The 24,094-nt window shown below is 40.0% G+C and overlaps 1 protein-coding gene across 1 annotated transcript in view; it reads left to right on the forward strand.

Moving 5' to 3' along the window:
• GARS1 (glycyl-tRNA synthetase 1) overlaps positions 1 to 23,649 on the forward strand; it is a gene marked incomplete at its 5' end in the record, with an annotated part of 41,465 nt that extends 17,816 nt beyond the window's left edge. Inside the window, 9 exons of the mRNA XM_079711509.1 lie at positions 3,096 to 3,258; positions 4,373 to 4,537; positions 10,386 to 10,530; positions 11,295 to 11,433; positions 16,193 to 16,278; positions 17,880 to 17,989; positions 20,722 to 20,815; positions 21,815 to 22,005; positions 23,370 to 23,649. Coding sequence (XP_079567635.1) covers positions 3,096 to 3,258; positions 4,373 to 4,537; positions 10,386 to 10,530; positions 11,295 to 11,433; positions 16,193 to 16,278; positions 17,880 to 17,989; positions 20,722 to 20,815; positions 21,815 to 22,005; positions 23,370 to 23,495 — 1,219 coding nt within the window. The 3' untranslated portion in view covers positions 23,496 to 23,649. The remainder of the gene's footprint in view (positions 1 to 3,095; positions 3,259 to 4,372; positions 4,538 to 10,385; positions 10,531 to 11,294; positions 11,434 to 16,192; positions 16,279 to 17,879; positions 17,990 to 20,721; positions 20,816 to 21,814; positions 22,006 to 23,369) is intronic.
• Positions 23,650 to 24,094: the final 445 nt, after the last annotated feature.

Genomic DNA, 24,094 nt, shown 5'->3' on the forward strand with positions numbered 1-24,094 from the left:
TTCACATCTGATCCAAAATGATCTTTTCTCCTTGTTCATCTTACGTTTTGAGGATGGCAGGATCTTGATTTTCTACACCGAGGCATTTTCTGGCAGTGGTGGTATAGATGAGTGTAGGGTGAGGTGGGGAGGAAGTGATGGTTGGGGCTGGAGGGCCGTTCTAGGTGTCCAGGGCAGATGGCATTGCTGGTATTGGGGTGAGGGTGTTTCAGCAGCCAGATGGTGTTCCTCCAGATATTTGGGGCACCTTTATGACAGTGTTTAGCTAGCAAGCTTACCGCTATCTATGCTAGTTCAGATGCTGTCTTGTCTCTATTCTAATAACCTCCTTTTGTCAGGTGTATCCAGAATGTACGGGAAGGCATCCTGGCACTTCTGAGTTACATTTTTCTTTAGAAACTTATTATGACTTAGCTATTTATGACTTAAGTTTTTTGAGATTTCTATACATTTTCTTACTGATATCATCTCTTAAGGTAATAAATTAGATATAAAAATGGGATATATAGGTAAACTTAACTTTCTTAGACTCCAAAAGTATTTTCCACAGCCCCAGTGGCCCACCCATTTCCTCTCTTCTTTTCTTACTTGCTGTAATTACAGGCGTCAGTCATAGCATATCCCAGCCTGTGACTCTACATCAAAGCACCTGCCTAATCTTGTTAGTCCCCATGACACCCTCTGAGGAAATGCTCCTATGTTCTCACCAGACTGTATCTTTAGGCCTATAGTCCCTTCAGCTGAATGGTCTAGAAAAGGGAGGCTTCACGAGGAAGGAGCTTGCACAGCCTAGAGAAATGGAGTAGGGAGGACCCTCCTGGACCTTGCTGCAGAGAGAAGAGATAATCCTAAACTTTAACTAGGTGTTGTAACAATGAAAAACTTGTCAGACTTAAATCTGTTTTATTTCTCAATGTCTGGGTTTCTTCGTATCTTTTCTCGTCTTGCTTCTGGGCTTCCCCTCTGTCCCAGTAGTGTCTGCACTCATGCTTTCAGAATACTGAGGAAGCTGTGTGAGACTGAGCTTGTCTAAAGCCACTGTTTTGGAGACGATTTACATCAAGTAGAGTAGCTGTTGGATGATTATAAAGGACAGTGAAGTAAGGCAAAACCTGGGGCCTGTGGAATAAGAAGTGGTAAATAGGAAACCCAGCTCAGAACAGAGGAGCAATCCCAGGAGTTAACTGGGGAAAGTCCCTTGGGGCTTCCTGACATTTTATTCCTTGTTCACTTTCAGTTCAAAGTGTTCCATCTGGATTTTGGTTGGTTTTGTCTTGTCCCTCTGCAAGATCCTGGCTAGAAATCCACTCATCCTTCCACGAGTCAGTATCCCCATGGCTTTTGTTTCATGGTAGGGCTAGGACTTGTTTGTTTAGTGTTTCTTCTTGACATAGAGTTATCAGGTGATAAGTCTTCGTATAGCTATGATTCCTTTGGTTTAGGTTGGGAGCATTGGATTGTTCATGTGAAAATTTTTTTTTTTTTGCGGTACGCGGGCCTCTCACTGCTGTGGCCTCTCCCGTTGCGGAGCACAGGCTCCGGACGCGCAGGCCCAGCGGCCATGGCTCACGGGCCCAGCCGCTCCGCGGCATGTGGGATCTTCCTGGACCGGGGCACGAACCCGTGTCCCTTGCATCGGCAGGCGGACTCTCAACCACCACGCCACCAGGGAAGCCCTGAAATTTTTTTTTTTTATTTTTTTTATTTTTTATTTATTTATTTTTTTTTGCGGTATGCAGGCCTCTCACTGTTGTGGCCTCTCCCATTGCGGAGCACAGGCTCCGGACGCGCAGGCTCAGCGGCCATGGCTCACGGGCCCAGCCGCTCTGCGGCATGTGGGATCTTCCCGGACCGGGGCACGAACCCGTGTCCCCTGCATCGGCAGGCGGACTCTCAACCACTGCGCCACCAGGGAAGCCCCCTGAAATTTTTTAAAATTAAATTTTATCTTGATTGGCTGGCTCTGTCTTCTAGTCCTGTGTCTATTTTATGTCTCCAGAGTTCCAGGTAGAGTCTCTGAACTCAAAGACAACAGACAGCTGATACAATCAGTATTAGTGTTGATTTCTATCTCCTGTCTTTGAGCTGGGATTATTTGACAGAACAGATGGAAAGACTTTGGCAGCAGATTATTTGGGGATTCGGGACAAGGTCCTTATTTTGATCTGCCCTTCATTTTAGATGTTCTGTTGCTGTCATCCCACTTGGAAGCTGTGTGAGGACAGACATCATACTTCTCTCTCTCATATTTCTATGTGCACAGAAGATGTTTGATAGCTGTTGAAAGATAAGACATAGGTGCTGCTGGACCAAATAAGCGATACCATTAAAAAATAAAATTGAAAAAAAATCAAAGCTCTTTTGCAATGCATTTCATGTATTTTTAGGAACCATTTAAGCAATTTTTCATTACTTCTAGAACATCTGAGATAATCATGAAAGTGCACTAGTAAATTGTGTGTGTGTTTTAAAGAAGAGAGATTTGATTTTGACTCCTAAAATTAACTTAAAACTCGTTTCCACCCAATAGCTACTAAATTGCCATTCAGGGAAATCTCTTTGGAAAACCCTTACTATGTGCCTACTTATTTCATCATTATGCAGTTAGCTTGATGTTAGCTTTTTCAATTCATGCCTTATGTCCTCTGCCTTGAATAACACTTTATTTGAGAAGCTGCTACTCTAAAGACACCAGCTGTATGGTGCCATTAGCAGTCATTTACTTGTTCAGAGCAAGAAAAAGGAGGAAATCACACTGTTATAAAAGCTAAAGAATAATTTCAATTCACTTTTAATTTCCCATTCTATGAAAAGCAAATATCAGGAGCTTCATTTAGTGTACATCTATAAAGACTTGCTAATGCTTTACGGAAAATCATTTTATTTGGAAGCCATTATTCAGTATCTCAATTTTGTGTGTGTCTGATGTTTGCTCAGGTTTTCCTAACTTTAAAAAACTGTATCAATCTGTTCTCTAAAAACTATTTTCCATATCTTTCTGTATCATTGTAGAATGAAGTTGAAAATAATGGCTTTTGTTTATTGTTTTTTATAGTGAAGTGTGCAACTTTTATCCCTTATATTTTGGCTTTCAGAGAATTCACAATGGCAGAAATTGAGCACTTTGTAGATCCCACTGAGAAAGACCATCCCAAGTTCCAGAATGTGGCAGACCTCCACCTGTATTTGTATTCAGCGAAAGCCCAGGTCAGCGGACAGTCTGCTCGGAAAATGCGCCTAGGAGATGCTGTTGAACAGGTGAGATTCCATAGGTAACTTAATTTAGATTATACCTATTCCAGGTTTTCGGCACTTAGCAAATTCTGTGTACTGGATGACAAAATATTTTATTTTGGCAGGCATTTTATTTTGATACAGTATGTGTTTTTATACAGTATTTATTACACACTATTATTATAGTGGGAGGAAATTACCTGAACACGCCACCGTGTGGACCATTGGGGCTAATGTGAAAAATATGTTTAGCAGAGCGCTTGGAAAAAAGTTCTTGGTTTGAACTATGCCCCATCAATCTGACTTTTAACAGTGTATACTACTTTTGGGGAGACATTTTGACTCACAGAAAGCAAGCCCTCTGGATTTTAAACTCTTCTGCGTTACCCATAGCAATTGGGGTAAGGCCTTGCATGTAATAGAATTTCTCTAATTATTTGCTTGGAGAAATAAGTGAGTGAAAACATTCCAACAGTAGCTGCTGCCTAATAGTGGGATGAATTGCCCTGGGAACAATGAGCTTCCTGTCTGAAAATATTCAAGTAGAGGCTGAGTGATAACTTGCCAGTTGTTTTGCAGAAAAGAGCCCTGCAGGGACTAGGAGATGGGGCTAGACGATTTCTGAGATCCTTCTGTACTAAAAATATAAGATTACATATACTATATGGGATTCACAAATTTCAGTGGACAAGAGTACATTAAAATCCCCTCAATATGTCTTATGACTTTTGCTAATTCAGAAGGAATATATTTACAATTCCTTAGGATCATTATTATGAATGTCATTTTTAGCACTGTAGATTTAGAAGGTATGAGGTATTAGGCTGAATTTTTGCTGACCCAGTGAGTATGGTAGAGAGATTTTGAATGATGCTGTTATTATCTGCTTGTTATCTTGACAGTTAAAGCTTTTGAAAATAGCCAAGATCACATTTTGGGTACTTAAGATTGTTCTGAAAGCTGGATAAATTAGCTTACCTTGTGTTTCAAAAATTTTTCAGTAGATGATGAATAACTCAATGGAAAATGGTACCTTGGCCTTCAAAAGCATTAATGTTTGTGTGTGTTCGTTCCTCTATGCTTGCTTGCATGCTGCTTGCCTATTTATCTACTTATTTGTTTATTCATTTATTTTTAGGGCGTGATTAACAACTCAGTATTAGGCTATTTCATTGGCCGCATCTACCTCTACCTCGTGAAGGTTGGTATATCTCCAGATAAGCTCCGCTTCCGACAGCACATGGAGAATGAGATGGCCCATTATGCCTGTGACTGTTGGGATGCCGAATCCAAAACATCCTATGTAAGTAGAATGCAATGGTTTTTACCATGTGATTTTCACATTGTTAACCTAGAAGCATGGATATCAAAGTTGCCTTTTGTGTGCTTCATGTCAGAGTGGAACTAAAAGAAAAAAAAAGATTTCTTCCTGAGCTAAATAGAAAAAGTAGTTGCCCCCCTGCACTCTCATAAGTGGGGGGCTACTCTTGCGTCCCAGAAGCCCTTTGTAGACTTGGATGGGTTTTACAGAGAGAGTAAGAGTGAGAGAGAGTAAGAGAAGGCCACTGACGGGGCAGTGCTGGTGTGTCCTTTCCTGGTGTGGGCAGTGTGATTGGTAATATCTCTGAGTGCAGCTAAGATGGGGTGGCCTTCTTCCTGACAAGGACCCCAGCAAACGTTGAAAGTGGTGGTGAGGCTGAGTAAAGAAGGTCATAGTGCTCTTAGTTTAGATAGTTACTTGGTAGATTTGGGGGATAGACTAGTAGATTCTGATCTCTTGTTTAGGAATTACCTTTTCTCAAATCCTGTATATTTAATAATAATTCAGAGAAGACCTCCAGGTTACCTCTTCACTGTTGCTTCCCACCCCCAACCCTCAAACATGAACATTAGTGCTGAAGCTTAGGATTGAAAGGCATTTGGATATAGGAGATGCTTCCTGCACTGGTGGCAGTGGGAACAGGGTGGCATCCAAAACAAGGGGGCCAAAAGCCTTCTGGCATCTCCCTCATTTGGTGCTAGAGAGGCTTCTCACCCATATGGAGACTTTAGCCCAGGAGTCCGTGGTTCCCACATGTCCTTGGTTGCACGTTTTACTTTTTAAAGTGACTTTCTTTTAATAGATACATTTTTTTAATTAAAAATAAAAGTCATTAAAAAAATGATGACCCTTTTTTGTAAAACAGAAAGAAAAAATAATTCTTAAGTGTGTTATGTAGAAAGTGAAACTTCCTATTTGTATGCTCCCCAGAAGTGTTTCATGTCTCTTTTCTAGATCAGGCATGAACAAATGTTTTCTTTAGTAAATATAGTAAATATTTTAGGCTTTGTGGATCTCTGTTGCCTCTCTTCTTGGTTGGGGGGTTTTGTTTTTTGTTTTCGTTTAACAACGCTTTAAAAATCTAAAAACCATTCTTAGCCTATGAGCCTTGGTTTGTCAACCCCTATTCAAGATAATTTTGTATGCTTTACAAACATATACACATGTGTACATGTATAATGATATGCATATACCTGTAGTGGCTGTTACTGATATTGTTTTTAATATATTCTCTTTCTTTGTGGAATTAGGAAAGGATCTGTTAGGTTTTTCTTGTTACTTTACTTTCTTCACAAGCTTACTTGACATATGCTAAAATGATAGTGGTAATTATTTTTGGATTGTAGGTGATCATTATCTTCAAAATGTATTACATTTTCTGGAATTTCTTTTCATTTTCAAATTAAGCCAATAAACTATTTTCTGTTTTGTATGAGAAGATTTCAAGTTAAACTGGACACAAATTCTTTTTTCTTAATAGATTTATTTTTTATTTTATTTATTTATTTGTTTATTTATTTATTTATTGGCTGCATTGGGTCTTCGTTGCTGTGTGCGGGCTTTTCTCTAGTTGCGGCGAGCGGGGCTACTCTTCATTGCAGTGCACGGGCTTCTCATTGCGATGGCTTCTCTTGTAGCAGAGCACGGGCTCTACGCGCGCGGGCTTCAGTAGTTTTGGCATGTTGGCTCAGTAGTTGTGGCTCACGGGCTCTAGAGTGCAGGCTCAGTAGTTATGGCACACGGGCTTAGTTGCTCCGCGGCGTGTGAGATCTTCCCGGACCAGGGCTCAAACCTGTGTCCCCTGTGTTGGCAGTCAGATTCTTAACCACTGCGCCACCAGGGAAGTCCTGGACACAAATTCTTGCTATCTCAATTTAGATTCTGAATCTGGCCTGGATTACATTTCATTTGTTTGTTCATTTAATATTTGGAACTGTTAAGGGCTGTATACCGTTCTAAGTGTATTATTATCTTATGTAATCCTCACAGTAATTCTGTGCATTGGTCCTATTTCTGAGGAAACTGGAGTGCTGAGAGGTTAGGTAATTTGCCCGAGTCTCACAGCTAGTGAGTGGTGGATCTGGGATGTGAACCAGGGCTATCTGACTCCAGGCTCTGCTCTTAACCATTGTGCTATACTGCTTTCATAAACCCTGCTGCACTCCTGCTCATCCTTTCCTGAGTGTCACTGTGAGCTGTGGCCAAACCCTCAAGGATGAGAGATAGAATATGTGAGCCTAATAGGTCCTGAGGACGTAATGTACAGCATGGTAACTATAGTTAATAGTACTGTATTACATATTTGAAATTTGCTTAGAGAGTAGGTCTTAAAAGGTCTCATCACACGAAAAAAAAAATTGTAACTGTGTGTGGTGATGGTTGTTACCCAGACTTGTTGTGGTGATCATTTTGCAGTATATACAAATATCGAATCATTATGCTGTACACCTGAGACTAATATAATCTTATATGTTAATTATACCTAAATCTAAAAGAATTAAGAAAAATATTTAAAAACAGAAATGTGGGCCTAGCCTTGAGATTAGGCTACAATGTTTTGTGTAAGGTCATTGGAAGACCGGACTAAAACAAAACCAGAAGCTCCGAAGTAACAGACTTTTAAGGAGAGGGGAGAACTCCTTTAAAGCCTTTAATATTTTCTTTTTGTGTGCTTCATATTTTATTTTTTTAATAAAAAAGTTACTGATACAGCTAATGTTCCACCCTTTTCCTCTCTCTGCTCAGAGGTAACCACGATCCCAAAGTTGTTGTCTACCATTCTTAGGCGTGTTTTTGTAGTGTCACCTTTCAGTACATAAATATGTTCATTGACATCTTTAGTAAATGATAATGAGCAAGTTTGTATGTTTAAGGCATAGATATACTAGTTGACGTCTTTAGTGACTGTCAGATGATCAAGTTACATGTTTTTAAGTTTTTTTCTTTAATTCCTATTTTTCTGTTGTTGTTAAGTGTTGGGGTTTCTGAGCTTATATGAGTTTTATATTTGCCTCTTTATTTGAAGTACCCCGTGCGGTAGCTTGTGCTTGGAAAGCTTAGTAGTTGTGATGGCTGAATTTTCCCAAACTCTTTTGATTAAAGGCAAAAGTAAGTATTCATGAGAAGGACTAACTAGATATCTACTTAACTAAGCTTTTTATTTTACCTCTTTTTTTCTTATTCAAATAACAGGTTCTTAAGAATTTTTGAAAACACTTTGCTTTTGAAAAGTAACTTAGGCGTTAACAGGAAATGGAACCTGCCACCCCTGTGGTAGTAATGCTGTTATTAAGTTTTATTCTGTGACCAAAACAGCACCTGTTCTTTACTGAGTTTTCTTTTGTTGGGTAGGAAACTGATTTGAGCACAAATGCCCACATTTGTGGCCGGCTGAGCTGTGTGTTTAGTACAGCTATATGATGCCAAGTTTTGAGAGCAGTAGACACTTCATACAGAGGGAATACCATCATCCCTTGGTGTCTGCTGAGGCTTGGTTCCACAATCCCCACAGACACCAAAATCCTGGATGCTCAAGTCTCTTATATAAAATGGCTTCGTATCTGCATAGACCCTATGCACATCCTCCCGTATACTTTAAATCATCTTTAGGTTACTTATAATACTGAACGAAATGTAAATGCTACACCAATAGTTGCCAGATTTGCAGCAAATTTAGGTTTTGCTTTTTGGAACTTTCTGGAATTTTTTTTTCTGAATATGTTTCATTCACAGTTGGTTGAATTCGCAGATGCGGAACCCACAGATACAGAGGGCTGGCTGTATTATTGGGTGTTAACACTTAAATATACCCTTCAGAATCTACTTAACAGTTTTTTCAAAACTTTTTAGAGGGAGAAAGTCAATAAAACAATGAAATAGCAACATAGAAAAAGTTCCTTTTTCCTCTTTGAGCATCTGTCCTCTGTCCATTCTGTTTACCCTTCAAGGCTGATGGGATGCGTTAGCACTCTATTCATTTCCTCCTTCTTGTGATACATCATAATCTATTATTTTTCTTTTTCTTTCCTTTTTTTTTTTAAATTAAAATTTTTTTTTTGGCCACGCAGCGTGGTTTGAGGGATCTCAGTTCCCCAACCAGGGATTGACCTGGGCCCCGGCAGTGAAAGCCCAGAATCCTAACCACTAGGCCACCAGAGAACCACCTTTCTTTACTTTTTTTTTTTTTAAATTAATTAATTAATTTATTTATTTATTTTTGGCTATGTTGGGTCTTCATTTCTGTGCGAGGGCTTTCTCTAGTTGCGGCGAGCGGGGGCCACTCTTCATCATGGTACGCGGGCCTCTCACTATCTCGGCCTCTCTTGTTGCAGAGCACACGCTCCAGACGCGCAGGCTCAGTAGTTGTGGCTCACGGGCCCAATTGCTCTGCTGCATGTGGGATCTTCCCAGACCAGGGCTCGAACCCGTGTCCCCTGAATTGGCAGGCAGATTCTCAACCACTGCGCCACCAGGGAAGCCCCTCTTTCCTTTTTAATGGTTCAGAAAAATGCATACACACTATATTATTTTCTTTGTAATTTCTCTTAAGACTCTTCCGGCGAAGAGTTATGAACCTGACTGACGTAGGTGCGGGGCATGCTGTGATATAACTAACTCCCGACAGATTTCCCCACACACGTGTTATCCTTCGTAACTTTGTCACCTGTGTTCAGACTTACCATCACCACAGCATCATAATAGCATGTTCTTATTTCTGCTGCTCTTTTATTGTAATGTCATGATTTCTGTTGTAATATCTCCTCTTCTCATGTTGTTAATCCCCTTGGTGAATCCTTGCCTTCCCACCTGCTGCTGTTGACCTTATTTTTTGTCACCTGTGTTGGTCTCTGAACCCTAAAGGGATTTTCAGGTGGCTAATGGCGTCACTGACCCATGAACTGTTGTTACCTATGGTAAAGACTGGTGAAGTACTTCCTCCTCTTAACTATCTTCCATGCTTTTAAAAGATCATGAAAGTTTTTCTTCCTGTTTTCCTTCTCCACAAACTTTTTTTTGAGGTGAGCACCAGGTTTAGATTTGTGGGTGCCTATGTTCTGTGTGGACTCACAAAAGGGATCTTGGTTGACCCCTCAACCCTTCGTGTGTGTGGCGCTAGGAAGTCTCTGGGAATGTGCTGTTGTGTGCGCTCTGTGGAATTCAGGAGGTCGAATTCTGGCCAGGGATGTTATTTACTTGCCTAGTGTAGGGCTCCTCCGAAATAGTCATGCCCTTCTCTTTGGCCGTTCTTAAAAATGCACAGAGAATAATGACTTTGCAGGTTTTACTTCTTTGATTTGAGCCAGAGTTTTAACAACATAAATGTATGAGTGTGAGGGGGGAAGAACCATTACAGTGGTCCCTTGGTATCTGCTGGGGATTGTTATCCAGGAACCCCCCTGCAAGGCTGCCAAAATCCATGGATGCTAAAGCCCCTTATGTAATACAGCGTTGTACTAGCGGTTTCTGCCAGATTCATTTTGAATCCTGGTCACAAATTTGAAACAGATCTGCCAGTTTTGTCTTGGTTCACATTTTATTTCCATAACTAAATCCTAGAAAATATTAGTTTACCCCACATTCACAATATGGCAAAATAATTCTGTCCAGAAAATAAAAAGACTACTTTGTGTACGTGTGTGAATTATATTTCGTAAGGGTGTTACTACCCGATGTATAAAACTGTTCCCATTTCAAACATTTATAAAAGTTGAGTGGAGATTCTATAATTGAATTATTCTTGAGTATGTGAAAGAGTTACCTATAATCCACATGCATTTGTGAACGAACCTTGTGTGACTTACAAATGTTTTTCTCTATTATGTCTTCTTAGGGCTGGATTGAGATTGTCGGATGTGCTGACCGTTCCTGTTATGACCTTTCTTGTCATGCGAGAGCCACCAAAGTCCCACTTGTAGCTGAGAAGCCTCTGAAAGAGCCCATATCCTTTCTGGTCACTTCAACAGCTCAGGACTACAGTGTAAACATCTTGGATATGGATAAGTCCAAGTCTATACCTTGTTCTATGGATAAACTGAGATGTTTGAGCACTATTTAAACCTATTATTTTACCCATCTCATTGTTCCTTTCCTATTCTCTTTACTTGTAATCTGACATGTGCCCACTCACTGTCTGGTCCTTGAAAGAAAAATGCTCTGTATGTCTTTCAGGATGTTGACCAATTTTTCTCAGCCATTTCCCACATCTTCATCTACATACATGCTCTTTAATTAAAGGGTGCCTGGTGAATACTTTCTCTGTTAAAAGATGAGTGCCTTTTATGGTAGATGGAAATAATTTAGTTCACTTGATCTGTAGATCATCAAAGGAGAAATTTTCTTATTTTACCAGCCAATGAGATTGTGAGCTGATCTAAGGGCTAGGCCAGTGACAGGAAATAGATCCTGTCGTGTTGAGACATTTGAGAAATGAATGAATTGTTTTCAGAGGTTATTATGCTATGTATTGGGTTATACTGCTGATTAGATAATATCCCTTTATCTCACTGTAACTTTGAAAAAGTCTTTCTTGATGATGTTTACTTATTTTGACTGAGGTTTATCTGAATGATTTTGTGGGTGGTTTCATCTTGCACTGGAAATCAGCATATAGAGGATCTCAGACACCAGTAGGGAACTGATAGTTGTTTTAAGTCAATGATGGCTTGTCCTCAAGATCATTTCCCAAAATACTAAGGCAGTTCTGTAGTTTTGTATTCCTTGACTACTTCATACGAAACAGTCAATGTTGTTCAGTTTGAACCTAATAAGGGAGCAATTGGCAAGGCGTATAAGAAGGATGCAAAGCTGGTGATGGACTACCTTGCCATTTGTGATGAGTGTTACATTACAGAAATGGAGGAACTACTGAATGAAAAAGGGTAAGATTTAAGATGTGTACTTTTTACATGGGCTCCAGTCAGCTATGTCTTTTCTGCCAGGTTTTGAAAGTTAGGGTGAGATGAGTTTCTTTAGAAATGTTTTGCAGGTAAGTACTATCTCTTGGCTACATTTAAAGGACTGTGTTTGTCGAGATTTTGGCATTATGGCCTGGAAATAGACTTGATACGGACTATAAAGATTTTTTTTTTCCCCCAATAACTTTCTTAGAGGAGGAGACTTATCCAAGGTAATTAGAAACTACATCTATCTCTTAAGTCAGTGCCCTTTTTTTGAACTTTGGAGTCGTCTGTGTAATTGTTGTAAGTATAAATGTAAAAACGATAGAGAAGAATCTTTAAAGGAATTCAACAAAATCCAGCACTAAACAATGTAAAATTTACTGTCTGGCAAACAATAAAAAAATTTCTAGACATATGAGAAAGCATGAAAATATGACTCATAAAGAGGAGAAACATCAGTCAAAAGAAACACCCAGAAATGACAAACGTGATGAAAGTAATACAGAAGGATGTTAAAACAGTTATTATAGGGGCTTCCCTGGTGGCACAGTGGTTGAGAATCCGCCTGCCAGTGCAAGGGAGACAGGTTTGACCCCTGGTCCAGGAAGATCCCACATGCCGTGGAGCAGGTAAGCCTGTGAGCCACAACTATTGAGCCCTCGTTCCACAACTACTAAAGCCTGTGCACCTAGAACCTGTGCTCCACAACAAGAGAAGCCACTACAATGAGAAGAACGCGCACCACAGTGAAGAGTAGCCCCTGCTCACCGCAACTAGAGAAAGCCTACCCATAGCAATGAAGACCCAACACAGCCAAAAATAAATAAATTTTTTTAAAAAAGTTACTATAAATATGCTTCCTGTGCTCAAGGATGTTAAGAGAAAACATGAACATATGAGGAGAGAAATGGGAATGTATATGTAAAAAAGAACCAAATAGAACATCTTAGAGGCAGTATCTCAAACGAAATTGTGTGTACCTACCCACAATACAATAGAATGAAATCTTTTTAAGTGCTTACAGACAAAAGCCATATACCCAGCAAAAGTATCTTTCAAAAATGAAGAGAAAATATTTTCAGACAAAAAACTTAAGAGGATACATTGCCAGCCAGACCTACACTGCAAGAAATGTTAAAGGAAGTCCTTCAGGCAGAAGTGTGGAAATTTAGATCTACCCAAAGAAATTAAGAGCTCTAGAAATGATAAATATGTGGGTGAATATGAGTAACATTTTCTTTAAAATGACATCTCTTAATTTCTTTAGAAGATAATGGGTTGTTTAAAGCAAAAACAATAACAATGTACTGTGAAATTTATGTGTAGAAGTAAAGTGTATGACATCAGTAGCCCAAAGGATGGAGTGAAGACTTGGGAATACGTAAGAATATGTATACTGTTTTGAGATGTGTACATTACGTGTGGAGGTACACCATGGTAAGTTTAGAAAAGGACATACCGTAAACTCCAGAGCAATTGTCTGGATAAAACACACAGAAACCAAAGGGATATAACTAATAACCCAATGAGAGGGCTAAAATAGAATACTAAAAAATGCTCCAGAAAAAGACAGGAGAAGAGGAAAAATGAACCACGAGCAGATGAGACCAATAGAAAATAACTCAGGAAATGGTAGATTTCAACTCAACAATATTGATAGTTATATTAAATATAATGATGTAAACACTCAATAGCTTTTAACTGTCAAACTGGTTAAAAAATTCGAGACCCAGTTAAATGCTGTTTCCAGGAAACTGTAACTGTAATATACGGGCATACCTCGGACATATTGTGGGTTCGGTTCCAGACCACTGCAATAAAGTGAATGTTGCAATAAAGTGAGTCACACACATTTTTTTTGGTTTCCCAAGGCATGTAAAATTTATGTTTACACTGTAACCTACTCTATCAAGTGTGCAATAGCCGTTATATTTTAAAAATAGGGAATTCCCTGGTGGTCCCGTGGTTAGGGCTCCATGCTTCCACTGCCGGGAGCATGGGCTTGATCCCTGGTCAGGGAACTAAGATCCCACATGCCGTGCAGCGTGGCCAAAAGAATAAAAAATAAAAACCAATGTACATACCTTAATTAAAAAATACTTCATTGCTGAAAAATGCTGACAACCATCTGAGCCTTCAGCAAGTTGAAATCTTTAGTGACATCAAAGACCACTGATCATAGATCACCGTAACAAATATAATAATGATGAAAAAGTTTGAAATTCTGTGAGAATTACCAAAATATGACTCAGAGACATGAAGTGAGCAAATGCTGTTGGAGAAATAGCACTGAGAGATTTATCGATGCTGGGTGGCCATAAACCTTCAATTTGCAAAAAATGCGATATCAGTGAAGCACAATAAAACAAGGTATGCCTGTACACAAATGGGCTTAAAAGGAAAAGAATTTTAAAATATTTCCCATACAAACATTAATCAAGAAAGTGGAGTGGGGGGCTTCCCTGGTGGCGCAGTGGTTGAGAGCCTGCCTGCCGATGCAGGGGACACGGGTTCGTGCCCCGGTCTGGGAGGATCCCACATGCCGCAGAGCGGCTGGGCCCGTGAGCCATGGCCGCTGAGCCTGCGCTCTGCAACGGGAGAGGCCACAACAGTGAGAGGCCCATGTACCGCTTAAAAATAAATAAATAAATAAAAATAAATAAAAGAAAGTGGAGTGACTTATTTTTTTTTTTTTTTTTTTTTTTTTTGTGGTACGCGGGCCTCTCACTGTTGTGGCCTCTCCCATTGCGGAGCACAGGCTCCGGACGCGCAGGCTCAGCGGCCATGGCTCACGGGCCCAGCCGCTCCGCGGCATGTGGGATCCTCCCAGACCGGGGCACGAACCCGCTTCCCCTGCATCGGCAGGCGGACTCTCAACCACTGCGCCACCAGGGAAGCCCTGGAGTGACTTATTAACATCAGGCAAAGTAAACTTCACAACAAGGAAAATTACCAGGTTGCATTTCATAATGGTAAAGGGATCAATTCATCAAGAAGGCACATCACCTCTAACCTTGTATGCCACTAAAAACAACCTCAAAATATATGAAGCAAACTTAACAGAACTGAAAGGAAAGTTAGACAAATCTACCATCACAGTTGGCAATTTCTACACCCCTGTCTCAGTGATCAGTAGAGCAAGCAGACAAAAAAGAATCAATAGGAATTTGAAGATATAAACACTGTTAAACAACTTACTCGCCATTTATAGAATACCTGATAACCAAAGAGTATACATTTTAAGTGTGCTTGAAACATCTTTCATACTGTTTTTTGTACCACTATCTAGCTAAGAATGACTTGCATTTTCAAAGCATTGTTTAAAAAAAGAGTATGAGAGTCTGCATATGTCCTGCAAACCCTGAATATTTCATACACAGAAATTTTGCCAAACCCCTTTTACACAAAGGATTATACGCCAAATTCTAGGAAAGACAAATCTAGCTTATAGCGATAGAATCAGTGGAGGGGATTGAAGGAGAAGGGACTTAGGGGAACCTTTGGGGCGATGGTGGTTGCATGTGTATGTGTATTTGTCAAAAGAACTATCATAAGATGAACTCTTGTAAGTTAAAGATAAAATTTACAAGAAATTTAAAAACATTTCTGGTCTCCCAGAATTAATGTCTGTTTATGCTAAAATAACATCAAATGCCAATAAAGTAAACATAGGTTACTAGCAGATATCATTATCTACAAACAAGACAGGTTTTAAAAAATTATTCTCAAATAATGGCTATCTCCTTGCTAATTTCAGCTTTTTTTATAATTATTACCTACACTTAGATTGTGCTCACAGAGACAATATATATACTGTTTATATGGAGTCTTTAATGCATGTGTGCACAGACTTCAGACAGAACAGTAAAAATGGAGGCAATCAATGAATGAAAACCATTCATATGATGCATGAGATTATCACTGCTAGAAACTAGCAAAATGCAGTGTACCATGTATCAGCTATACAGCTTCAAGGACAACCACATGAGGGCACTCTTTTCCCTGCCCTGAGCTGCTTGTGAGATAAGACACATCCAAATTGATCTTCATAATGTGAGGAAATACTTCATAAGCTGAAATACAGGTATTACACAAAGTGCTTTATAAAGGTGAATTCTTATAACCTGAAATGGAATGGGCGTATCTCAGGATGTGAACATATGGCACGCAGGCAGTGATTTTTGTGGGCATAGTATTTTATATTGACATGTCAAGCAGAATCTTTAAACTTCTTTTAAGCTGAACTTCATCAACGTAAGTGTCAAAGTTTATTTTGGAAATAGTATGGGAGTTTTAAATTTTCTTTCTGTAAGATGACAAGTTGGTCATTTTTACATCTGTTGGGACAGTAGTGAGAACAGTGGTCTTTTTGCCAGCAGGCCTGTTTTTGACAAATTTATTGTAATTATTCTAAAACTGAATTCTAAAAAATTTTTCTTTGGTTTTACCTTGATCTCAAAACCAAAAGAATTGGTCATGAGTCACTTGTGGAATTTTATAAGACTAACCACATTTTTGGGTGCCTCCCAAAATACTGTTTGGTGCCATTGTTAGAATAATTAATTTGGTATTCCTTATGAAATAATTTAAATTTGACTTCAGCTGTTATATCTGGATTGTTGACCAAGTTGTATTACACTTAAAATGAAAAACAGTTTAGCAATCTGTAAAACTTCTTTAAATTAAGGCATGGGGTATGTGTTTTCACCAATATGTAATGTGCCTTGTTTCTTTGTAGGGAATTTACTATTGAAACTGAAGGGAAAACATTTCAGTTGACAAAAGACATGGTCAATGTGAAGAGGTTCCAGAAAACACTATATGGTAAATTTGTAAAAATAGTTAAGGAACAAACAAACAAAAATCATTACTCCTTAAAGGCCTTTTTTTTTAAAAAGTTTTGTAGCATAACCATTTTATGGAAAATTTGAAGAAAAATAAATCCTTAATGCTATAACCCTAAATTTGATGAATATGTTCAAGGTATTATCTCGGGTTTTGTTTTTTTTTTTTAAACATAATTGTACTCATACTGAAGAATAATTTATAATGCCACCTTTATGTTTCCTGTGACCTGAGGTACATATGAAGAATATCTCTTTGATTAAAAACATCTCTTTTTTTTTCTCACTTTAAGGAAAAGTCCTTTTGTTTCTTAAGGAAAAGAGAGAACTCATCCCTTCTGTCTATTTTGGAAAATTAACTTGTTAAAAGTAGTTTAGATTAGTGATCTTTCATGCTTTTTTTAAAGCCAAGGAGATGATTATTTTTGGTAGAACAAATTCCATGAATTGGGAAGTGACTATTTTGGAGAATATACGAAGGATGCTTGTGGTTAACTGGCTGAATTGAAGCTTCTGAAAACTAAGAGTAGGGTATTTGAGATGCTACTGCCCATGGAGCAAGCAGGCCTCCTTTTCCATTTGTTTTTGGCCTGCATCGTTGTCACCAGGCTGCAATGAGCTGTAAAAGGAGTCTGAAAAGTGATAGGAGGAAGCAGGGGATCCTTCTTCATGCTCTGGGGCTTTTTAGCCACTATCCTGGCAGCTGGCTCAGAGCTGTACTTCACCGTTGCTTGGATGCCAGGAAAGGATGAGCAGGAAATGCCTTGATCATATTTCTGAAATGTTATTCTCATGTGTAAGTTTTTGGTTCCAATTATCTCATTTCTCTTGAAACATAAATTCTCCAAGGTTAGGGTCAGTTACCTTAGACCTGGATAGTGCTTAGCCATGCTTCCTTTCTGAATAATAAGTAATAATGAAGACAGTTCCTGTGTATACCACAGGCATAGCCTCACCCATGGGAAGAGCTGTGGCACCCCAGGTAAATGTATTGGTTGAGTGCTGGTCCCTGAGCCGACTCTTCTTTGAGGGGCTCCTGACCCCAGAACCTTAGAAATACGATGGCAGTAACTTGGCTCTCTTAAGGAGTTCTCATCCAGATAGCAAGATAAAGAGTAAAACACAAATCACATGATACTTGTTGTATGTAGGAGTTGTTTTTGTTAATTTTGCCAGCTGTGGTGGTAGACTTTTTAATTCTAGCAAAGTCTTACAGGTGCTCTAGAGTTTTAATGCTTTCTGCATAGCCGAGGCAGATGATAGAGTGTGGCTGCTATTGTCCATAGCTTACCAACTGGGGAAGGAATACCCTGGTATCTTGTTTCATTCTTATGCTGTATAAACAAAATTAAATTTGGTAAAAAAAATTTTCACTCCAGTTTTCTCTTTAAAGGCATTGTGTTTTCTACCAGGAAATAGTTTTTAGGATTGTTCTGATTTCTTTGTCCTGATGTACAAGGTCGATCACAATCTATCTAGAATAGAGATATTTTTAGGGCCAGTAAGAATTGTTTAGAGAGGACCTGAAATGCATTATGTGAGGTTTGAGAGAGTGTTACTGAATTTCTCTCTCTCTTGCAGTGGAAGAAGTTGTTCCAAGTGTAATTGAACCCTCATTTGGCCTGGGTAGGATCATGTATACAGTATTTGAACATACGTTCCAAATACGCGAGGGAGATGAACAGAGAACGGTGAGTTGTCATGTACAGTGTACTGTTTGTTCTCTTACAGTGTCAGAGAGCAACATTTACTGAGTGATGTTAAGACAACTCTGAAACAATCAGTTGTTATTTACTGTAATGTTAACACCTTTGCTTAACTGTTTACAAAGCAAAGCACTTTTTTATCTCATTTGAGCTTGGATGTGTAGGTTATTCTAGATGCCATTGTTTTAGTTGCATTTGAGTTCTGAGACAGAACATATTGCTTTGGGAGAACTGTCTGTATTGCATCAATGGACGGAATGGTACTTTCTGGATATACTCGTGTTTTCAGAAAATTGGGAAGGAGGAGATAATTCATAGAATTTGGTCAGACCAAAAAACTGTATTTATACATTGGTAAAGCATTGAAAGGAACCTTCTCAAACTGCATAAAATAGTCTGGGGTATGTTGGGGGTAAAAGATGTAAATTCCTAGGTTCTATTCCAGAGATACTGATTCTCACTAGGTCTGAGACTCAGGGATCTGGTTTTTTGGTTCTTTTCTAAATAAGAACCCCAGGTGATTCCAGTGTGGGAGATTGACAGATAATAAATTGGGCAGTAGTATGTGAGGTGTAGCCTTTCCTAACATTCAAGCCTAGCTAAAGATAAATGTTTTTAAGAAGTTTTCATCCACTCCCTCAAGTTTTCTTTTGGCTCGGATGCTTTTGAATCACTGCTGCATGCCTTCCACGTATCTCTTCATTCTGGCTAATTTCACCTTTCTCACCTCGCCTCTGCCTGTGGAAATCATACTCCTTTAATTTATAGCTTCAGGTTTCCAGGAAAGGCACTCAGAAGAAGAATGCTAGGGAGGAGAGGTTGTATAGGTCAAATTAACTGAAAGAAGCATTCTTACCTGCATGACCAGCTGAAGCTGAGTGTGTACCCAATGTTGGACATGAGCTCTGTAGTTCTTCCTAGGGTGTTTCATCTTGAAAACGGACTGATGAGTTCTTGGCACCAGTATTTTTAAAAGTCTGACGTACCATGGGTAATGTGTAGCTAATAAAGCTACTCTTTTATTCTCTGCCATAAAGTTATATCTTCATTTCCTGACATTTAAGGAGCAGCTTTTCATTCATTAACAGATAGTAAGAACCTGAGCCGGACACCAGACATGCAAACATAAGGCATGGTTCTTCCTGAGGAATGATGTCATACCTAACGGAATGTGCTCTTTTTAGAGGTCAAGTTTGCTTCAAGCTTTTCCTGCTATTTTTCTAATGAAAAGTTTTTAATAAAATCTTTTAGCTATTCCTTTGAATCTAATGGTATTGATATAACTAGAGTTTTAATAAAAATTTCATAAAGGCTAGGCAAGAATAAATTAGTTACAGTGTTTTATGAGTTGCATAGAGATTCTCTTCATGGAGAGAAATTTGATTAGGCTGTGAGAAGCCAAATATGTTTCTGAATTGTTAGCACATAGTCCCTCGATCCATCTTCCTGTAAATTTGGTATAAAAGCATTGCTGGTGAGATAAAAAAATTAATTTTCTATAAAGGCAGGTCCCCACTTCTCTCTCACATTAAATGAAATTATCACAAGATGGAGGAGAGGAGTGGGATTCTGAGTGTTCCATGATCCAGGTGCTATGTTGGTAGAGTCTAGGGTTTACTTACAGTGGAATATTCACCATTGCTTGGCATTTAAGATTAATTAGCCTTTTGGGAGCTAAACTGGACCCTGTGTCATTCATTATTTTACTGGGACCTATTCATTCTGAGTCTCATATTCTGGCCTTCAAGTGAACCTTTTTTACAGATATTATTTAAAAACTATCTTCAGCTCTCATTTCCAGCCCCAAATGGTAGACTAGTTTGCCTTCAACAGAATATCTTTGTTTTATTTCTGAATAAATCTGAAACCTGTTTCAGGAGCAGTTTAGGAGGGCTGTACTTTTCTATGGGTATACAGAGCATCTTTCTTGTTTGATTTCTACTATTTCTTTGGGACACACATTTGTGAGCTAATTAAGCTTTTCTGTTTTACTTAGTCACTAAGGCTCAGAGAGCCTTCAGCTATGCTGAATCTCTTTTTTTTTTTTTTTTTTTTTTTTTTTTGCGGTACACGGGCCTCTCACTGTTGTGGCCTCTCCCGTTGCGGAGCACAGGCTCCCGATGCGCAGGCTCAGCGGCCATGGCTCACGGGCCCAGCTGCTCCGCGGCATGTGGGATCTTCCCAGACCAGGGCACGAACCCGCATACCCTACATCGGCAGGCGGACTCTCAACCACTGCGCCAGCAGGGAAGCCCCTATGCTGAATCTCTTAAAGGACAGAATGGAATTTTGTCTTTTGACACTACTTCTCTGATGAATTGAGGGGAGGTTCTTTAGGGATCTCCACAGAAAGAAGTAAGGCTTCTAAGTGGTACCAAATAATTACCATCTTAGATGGTAGCTTTCAGAATGCCTTTACATCATTTAACTTTCTTACAATAGACCTGCCAAGTAAGCAGAGCAGAACAGATGGTAGAGATCTACTTTTTAGATGGAGAAACTAAGGTCCAGAGAGGAAGAGTTCACTGAGTTGGTTCAAATTCAGAACTGAGAACGAGATCTTTCTGATTCTAGTTGTGGTTATCCTGCTTTCTGTGTTTTGTCACACTGCTTTTTCATATCATGTTTTCTAGTATTTTGATAGTGAAGATTGGACATTAATGTTTAGATCTTTATACACTAACATATTTGGATTTCTTTCTTTTCAAACCATCTAGTTCTTCAGTTTCCCTGCTGTAGTAGCTCCATTCAAATGTTCCGTCCTTCCACTGAGCCAAAACCAGGAGTTCATGCCGTTTGTCAAGGAATTATGTAAGCAAATCCAGTTGGGTAATCTCCATGGGAATACTGTCAAGTAGACTGAATTTTAGGAAATGTCTCTCTTTTTTATATATAAAAATTTATTTATTTATTTATTTGTGGCTATGTTGGGTCTTCATTGCTGCGCGCGGGCTTTCTCTAGTTGCGGCGAGTGGGGGCTACTCTTCATTGTGGTGCGCGGGCTTCTCACTGCGGTGGCTTCTCTTGTTGTGGAGCACAGGCTCTAGGCATGTGGGCTCGGTAGTTGTGGCTCGCGGGCTCTAGAGCGCAGGCTAGGTAGTTACGGCACACGGGCTTAGTTGCTCTGCGGCATGTGGGATCTTCCTGGACTGGGGCTCGAACCTGTGTCCCCTGCATTGGCAGGTGGATTCTTAACCACTGCGCCACCAGGGAAGCCCCAGAAATGTCCCTTTTCTTCAATAAAAATACATATTGAATAAAGAATAAATCTAAGGGATTTTAGCATCTGCTCTGATTTCTAAGAGAGAGAGTATGCTTGCTCGGGATGTTTTCTCTTGCATTTGAATGAGTCAGCGTAGGACCCAAGAGTCAGATTTCAAACATGCTTGCTTCTCCTATTGACCCTGCTGCTTGCTTCATCAGGAACCCTAGTGGAGGGTAACATCCCTAGTGGATCTACAGCCACTGGACCCACAGCACTGAAAGGGATCCTAGTGGCCACCTGGTGTGGCCCACATATTTCAGAGTTGGGAAACAGGAAGCGTTCACTGAGCTGCTCAGGGTCATGCAAGCCTCCTGGCCTTGGCTCTTAGTCTGAAGCTCGTTCCCCTGCAGCTGAATGAGATGTAGGTATGAGTGAGGGGTTGGGCGCCAGCAAGGGATTATACTTTTGGAATTTTTCTTTCTCTTGCAACTGCAACTTACTGCTCTTTTGTGTTAGTCCCTTTTATAAGTGTCCTGAGCTTGTACGACATTTAGATGACATTTCTCATTTAAAAATTTTTAATTTACTTAATTTATTTTGGATAGCGGAAGCCTTGACCAGGCACGGCATCTCTCACAAAGTAGACGATTCCTCGGGGTCCATCGGAAGACGCTACGCCAGGACTGATGAGATCGGCGTGGCTTTCGGCATCACCATTGACTTTGATACAGTGAACAAGGCCCCTCACACGGCAACCCTGCGGGACCGAGACTCCATGCGGCAGATAAGAGCAGAGGTGGCTGCCTTCTCTTTGGCATTTTTAATCTTAGAAATGTGTACTGGTTCCTTCTAATTTGAGATGGATTTTGTTGTGTTCATGCTCCCGCTTTTTTTTCTTTTTAATTTTAATTATAAGTTACTATCAGAGCACAGATTCTAAATCTCCTCGGCTTAATTATGAAAATATTCATTAACACTTCTCTAATATTTTATAGCCATTTAGATCACTCTGGGCTCATTCTCTGACAGTTCCCTTTTATAGTTATTTATTTGGACAAGGGAAATATATGATCTCCGGTGGTTGTTGCCATAGTTTTATTGGTAGGCTTTGGGGGGCTTAGACAGTTTTATCTTTATATTTCTATATAAATGTACACATGAGTATGTATAAACTTTTTCATGTTAATCAATTCAAAACAGTGAATAATGTTTCAGTAATTTTACTTGATGGGAAGGGAACAGTGGAGATGGGAAAAGTACAGGAGGGAAAGGAAAGAGTGGCCACTTTAATTGACAGCCGCCTGACTATTTTGAGCAGGTTTTTATTTAGAGTACCTATCATGTGCTCTGCTTGTTACAGAGACTTAGTAATAGGGGAAACAGAAGTGAAAGACTGCTTTTTTCCAAGGGAATTTTTAGTCTACTACAGAGGTCACAGATTTCTGGCTCATCTTTTTACAGAACCAGATCTGGCTACTCTGAACCGATGTTCCCATCGGGCAGGGGTTCTCAAAGTGTGGTCCCTGGACCAGCAGCATCTGCATCACCTGGGAACCTGTCAGGAAGGAGAAATCTCCACCCCAGACCTACTAAATCAGAAACTGGGATGGGCTTTCAGTTTGGAGAGAGAGAGAGGTCGGGAGAACTGGTTTAACAAGCCCTCCAGGTGATTCTGATGGTTACTCAAGTTTGAGAACCCCTGCTGTGTGGCAGCCAATGTTTGGTTCTGGCTGAGGAACAGCTGGCCCCCTTAATGGGGGCTCTCCAGTTTCCCAGCTCCCTTCACTCATGTTACTTGATTGACCCCAGTTCTAAGAGTTAAATTTTATACACATGAAGTAACTTCAAGTGGCACAGAGATTTGGAATAATTAGGAAAGGCTCTGTGGGAGAATTGAGTTATCCAGGGAGCAGGCAGGCATTCTGGGTGGGAGGAAGAGCATGAACCCAGGCCTGGGAAGGAGGTGAGTGTAACTAGGTAAAGAGGATTCAGTGGGAGTCACAAGAAACATGCTGCCGGGACCAGTGTGTAGAGGGATCCTGTCATTGTGTAGACACTGGCTTGGCTCTCTGTATAGTTTCCTGAGTTCAGGGTAAATCCTCTTTTTGACAATCTAATCGAGTTGATTGATTCTGGGACTTCTCTTTCCTCTTACCCCAGGTCTCTGAACTGCCCAGTGTAGTTCGCGATCTGGCCAATGGCAGCATCACGTGGGCTGATGTGGAGGCCAGATATCCTCTCTTTGAAGGTCAAGAAACTGGGAAAAAAGAGACAATCGAAGAATGAGGACAGTTTTGGCAACTTTTGCACTAATAAAAGAATAATTCTCATCATGTCCACTTTACAAAAAAAAAACAGCATTGCATCTCCTCCCGGGGACTGCATTTTACCCTCAGTGGCTGCCTGATCTTACTCCCACAATTAAAGCTGAAGAATTCTGAACAAACCTGTAATCCACTTGCTCATCTTTCCGCGTTTTCAGCAAAGCTATTTCTCCTACCTTTGGGTAGACACTCATGGCTTAATGTTAAACACAGTTAATACGTTTTAAAATTAACTTTATTCATAGAGCAGTAAAGTTCACCTGTTTGAAGCTTACAATTTGATGGCGTTTAGTATATTTACAGAGCTGTGTAACTGCCTTCCAATTTTAGAACATGTCCGTCGCTCCAAAAGGAGCTCTCATGCGCATCCCAGCCCCAGCTGCAAGCAACCACTCATCTGTCTTCTGTCTGTGGATTTGCCTTTTCTATGCTTTCTCTTTCTCCGAGAAGGTGGTCATGCACTGTGCCAAAGAGGCAGCAGTCTCTGAGTAGGTGGGCGGCTTCTGGGAGGAGCTGAGGTGCGGAGGAGGCTTGCTGGGGTGGGGTCAGGGCTGCTGACCC

The sequence above is a fragment of the Hyperoodon ampullatus genome, assembly GCF_949752795.1.
Source record: "Hyperoodon ampullatus genome assembly, chromosome: 9".
In the NCBI taxonomy this organism is placed as follows: domain Eukaryota; kingdom Metazoa; phylum Chordata; class Mammalia; order Artiodactyla; family Ziphiidae; genus Hyperoodon; species Hyperoodon ampullatus.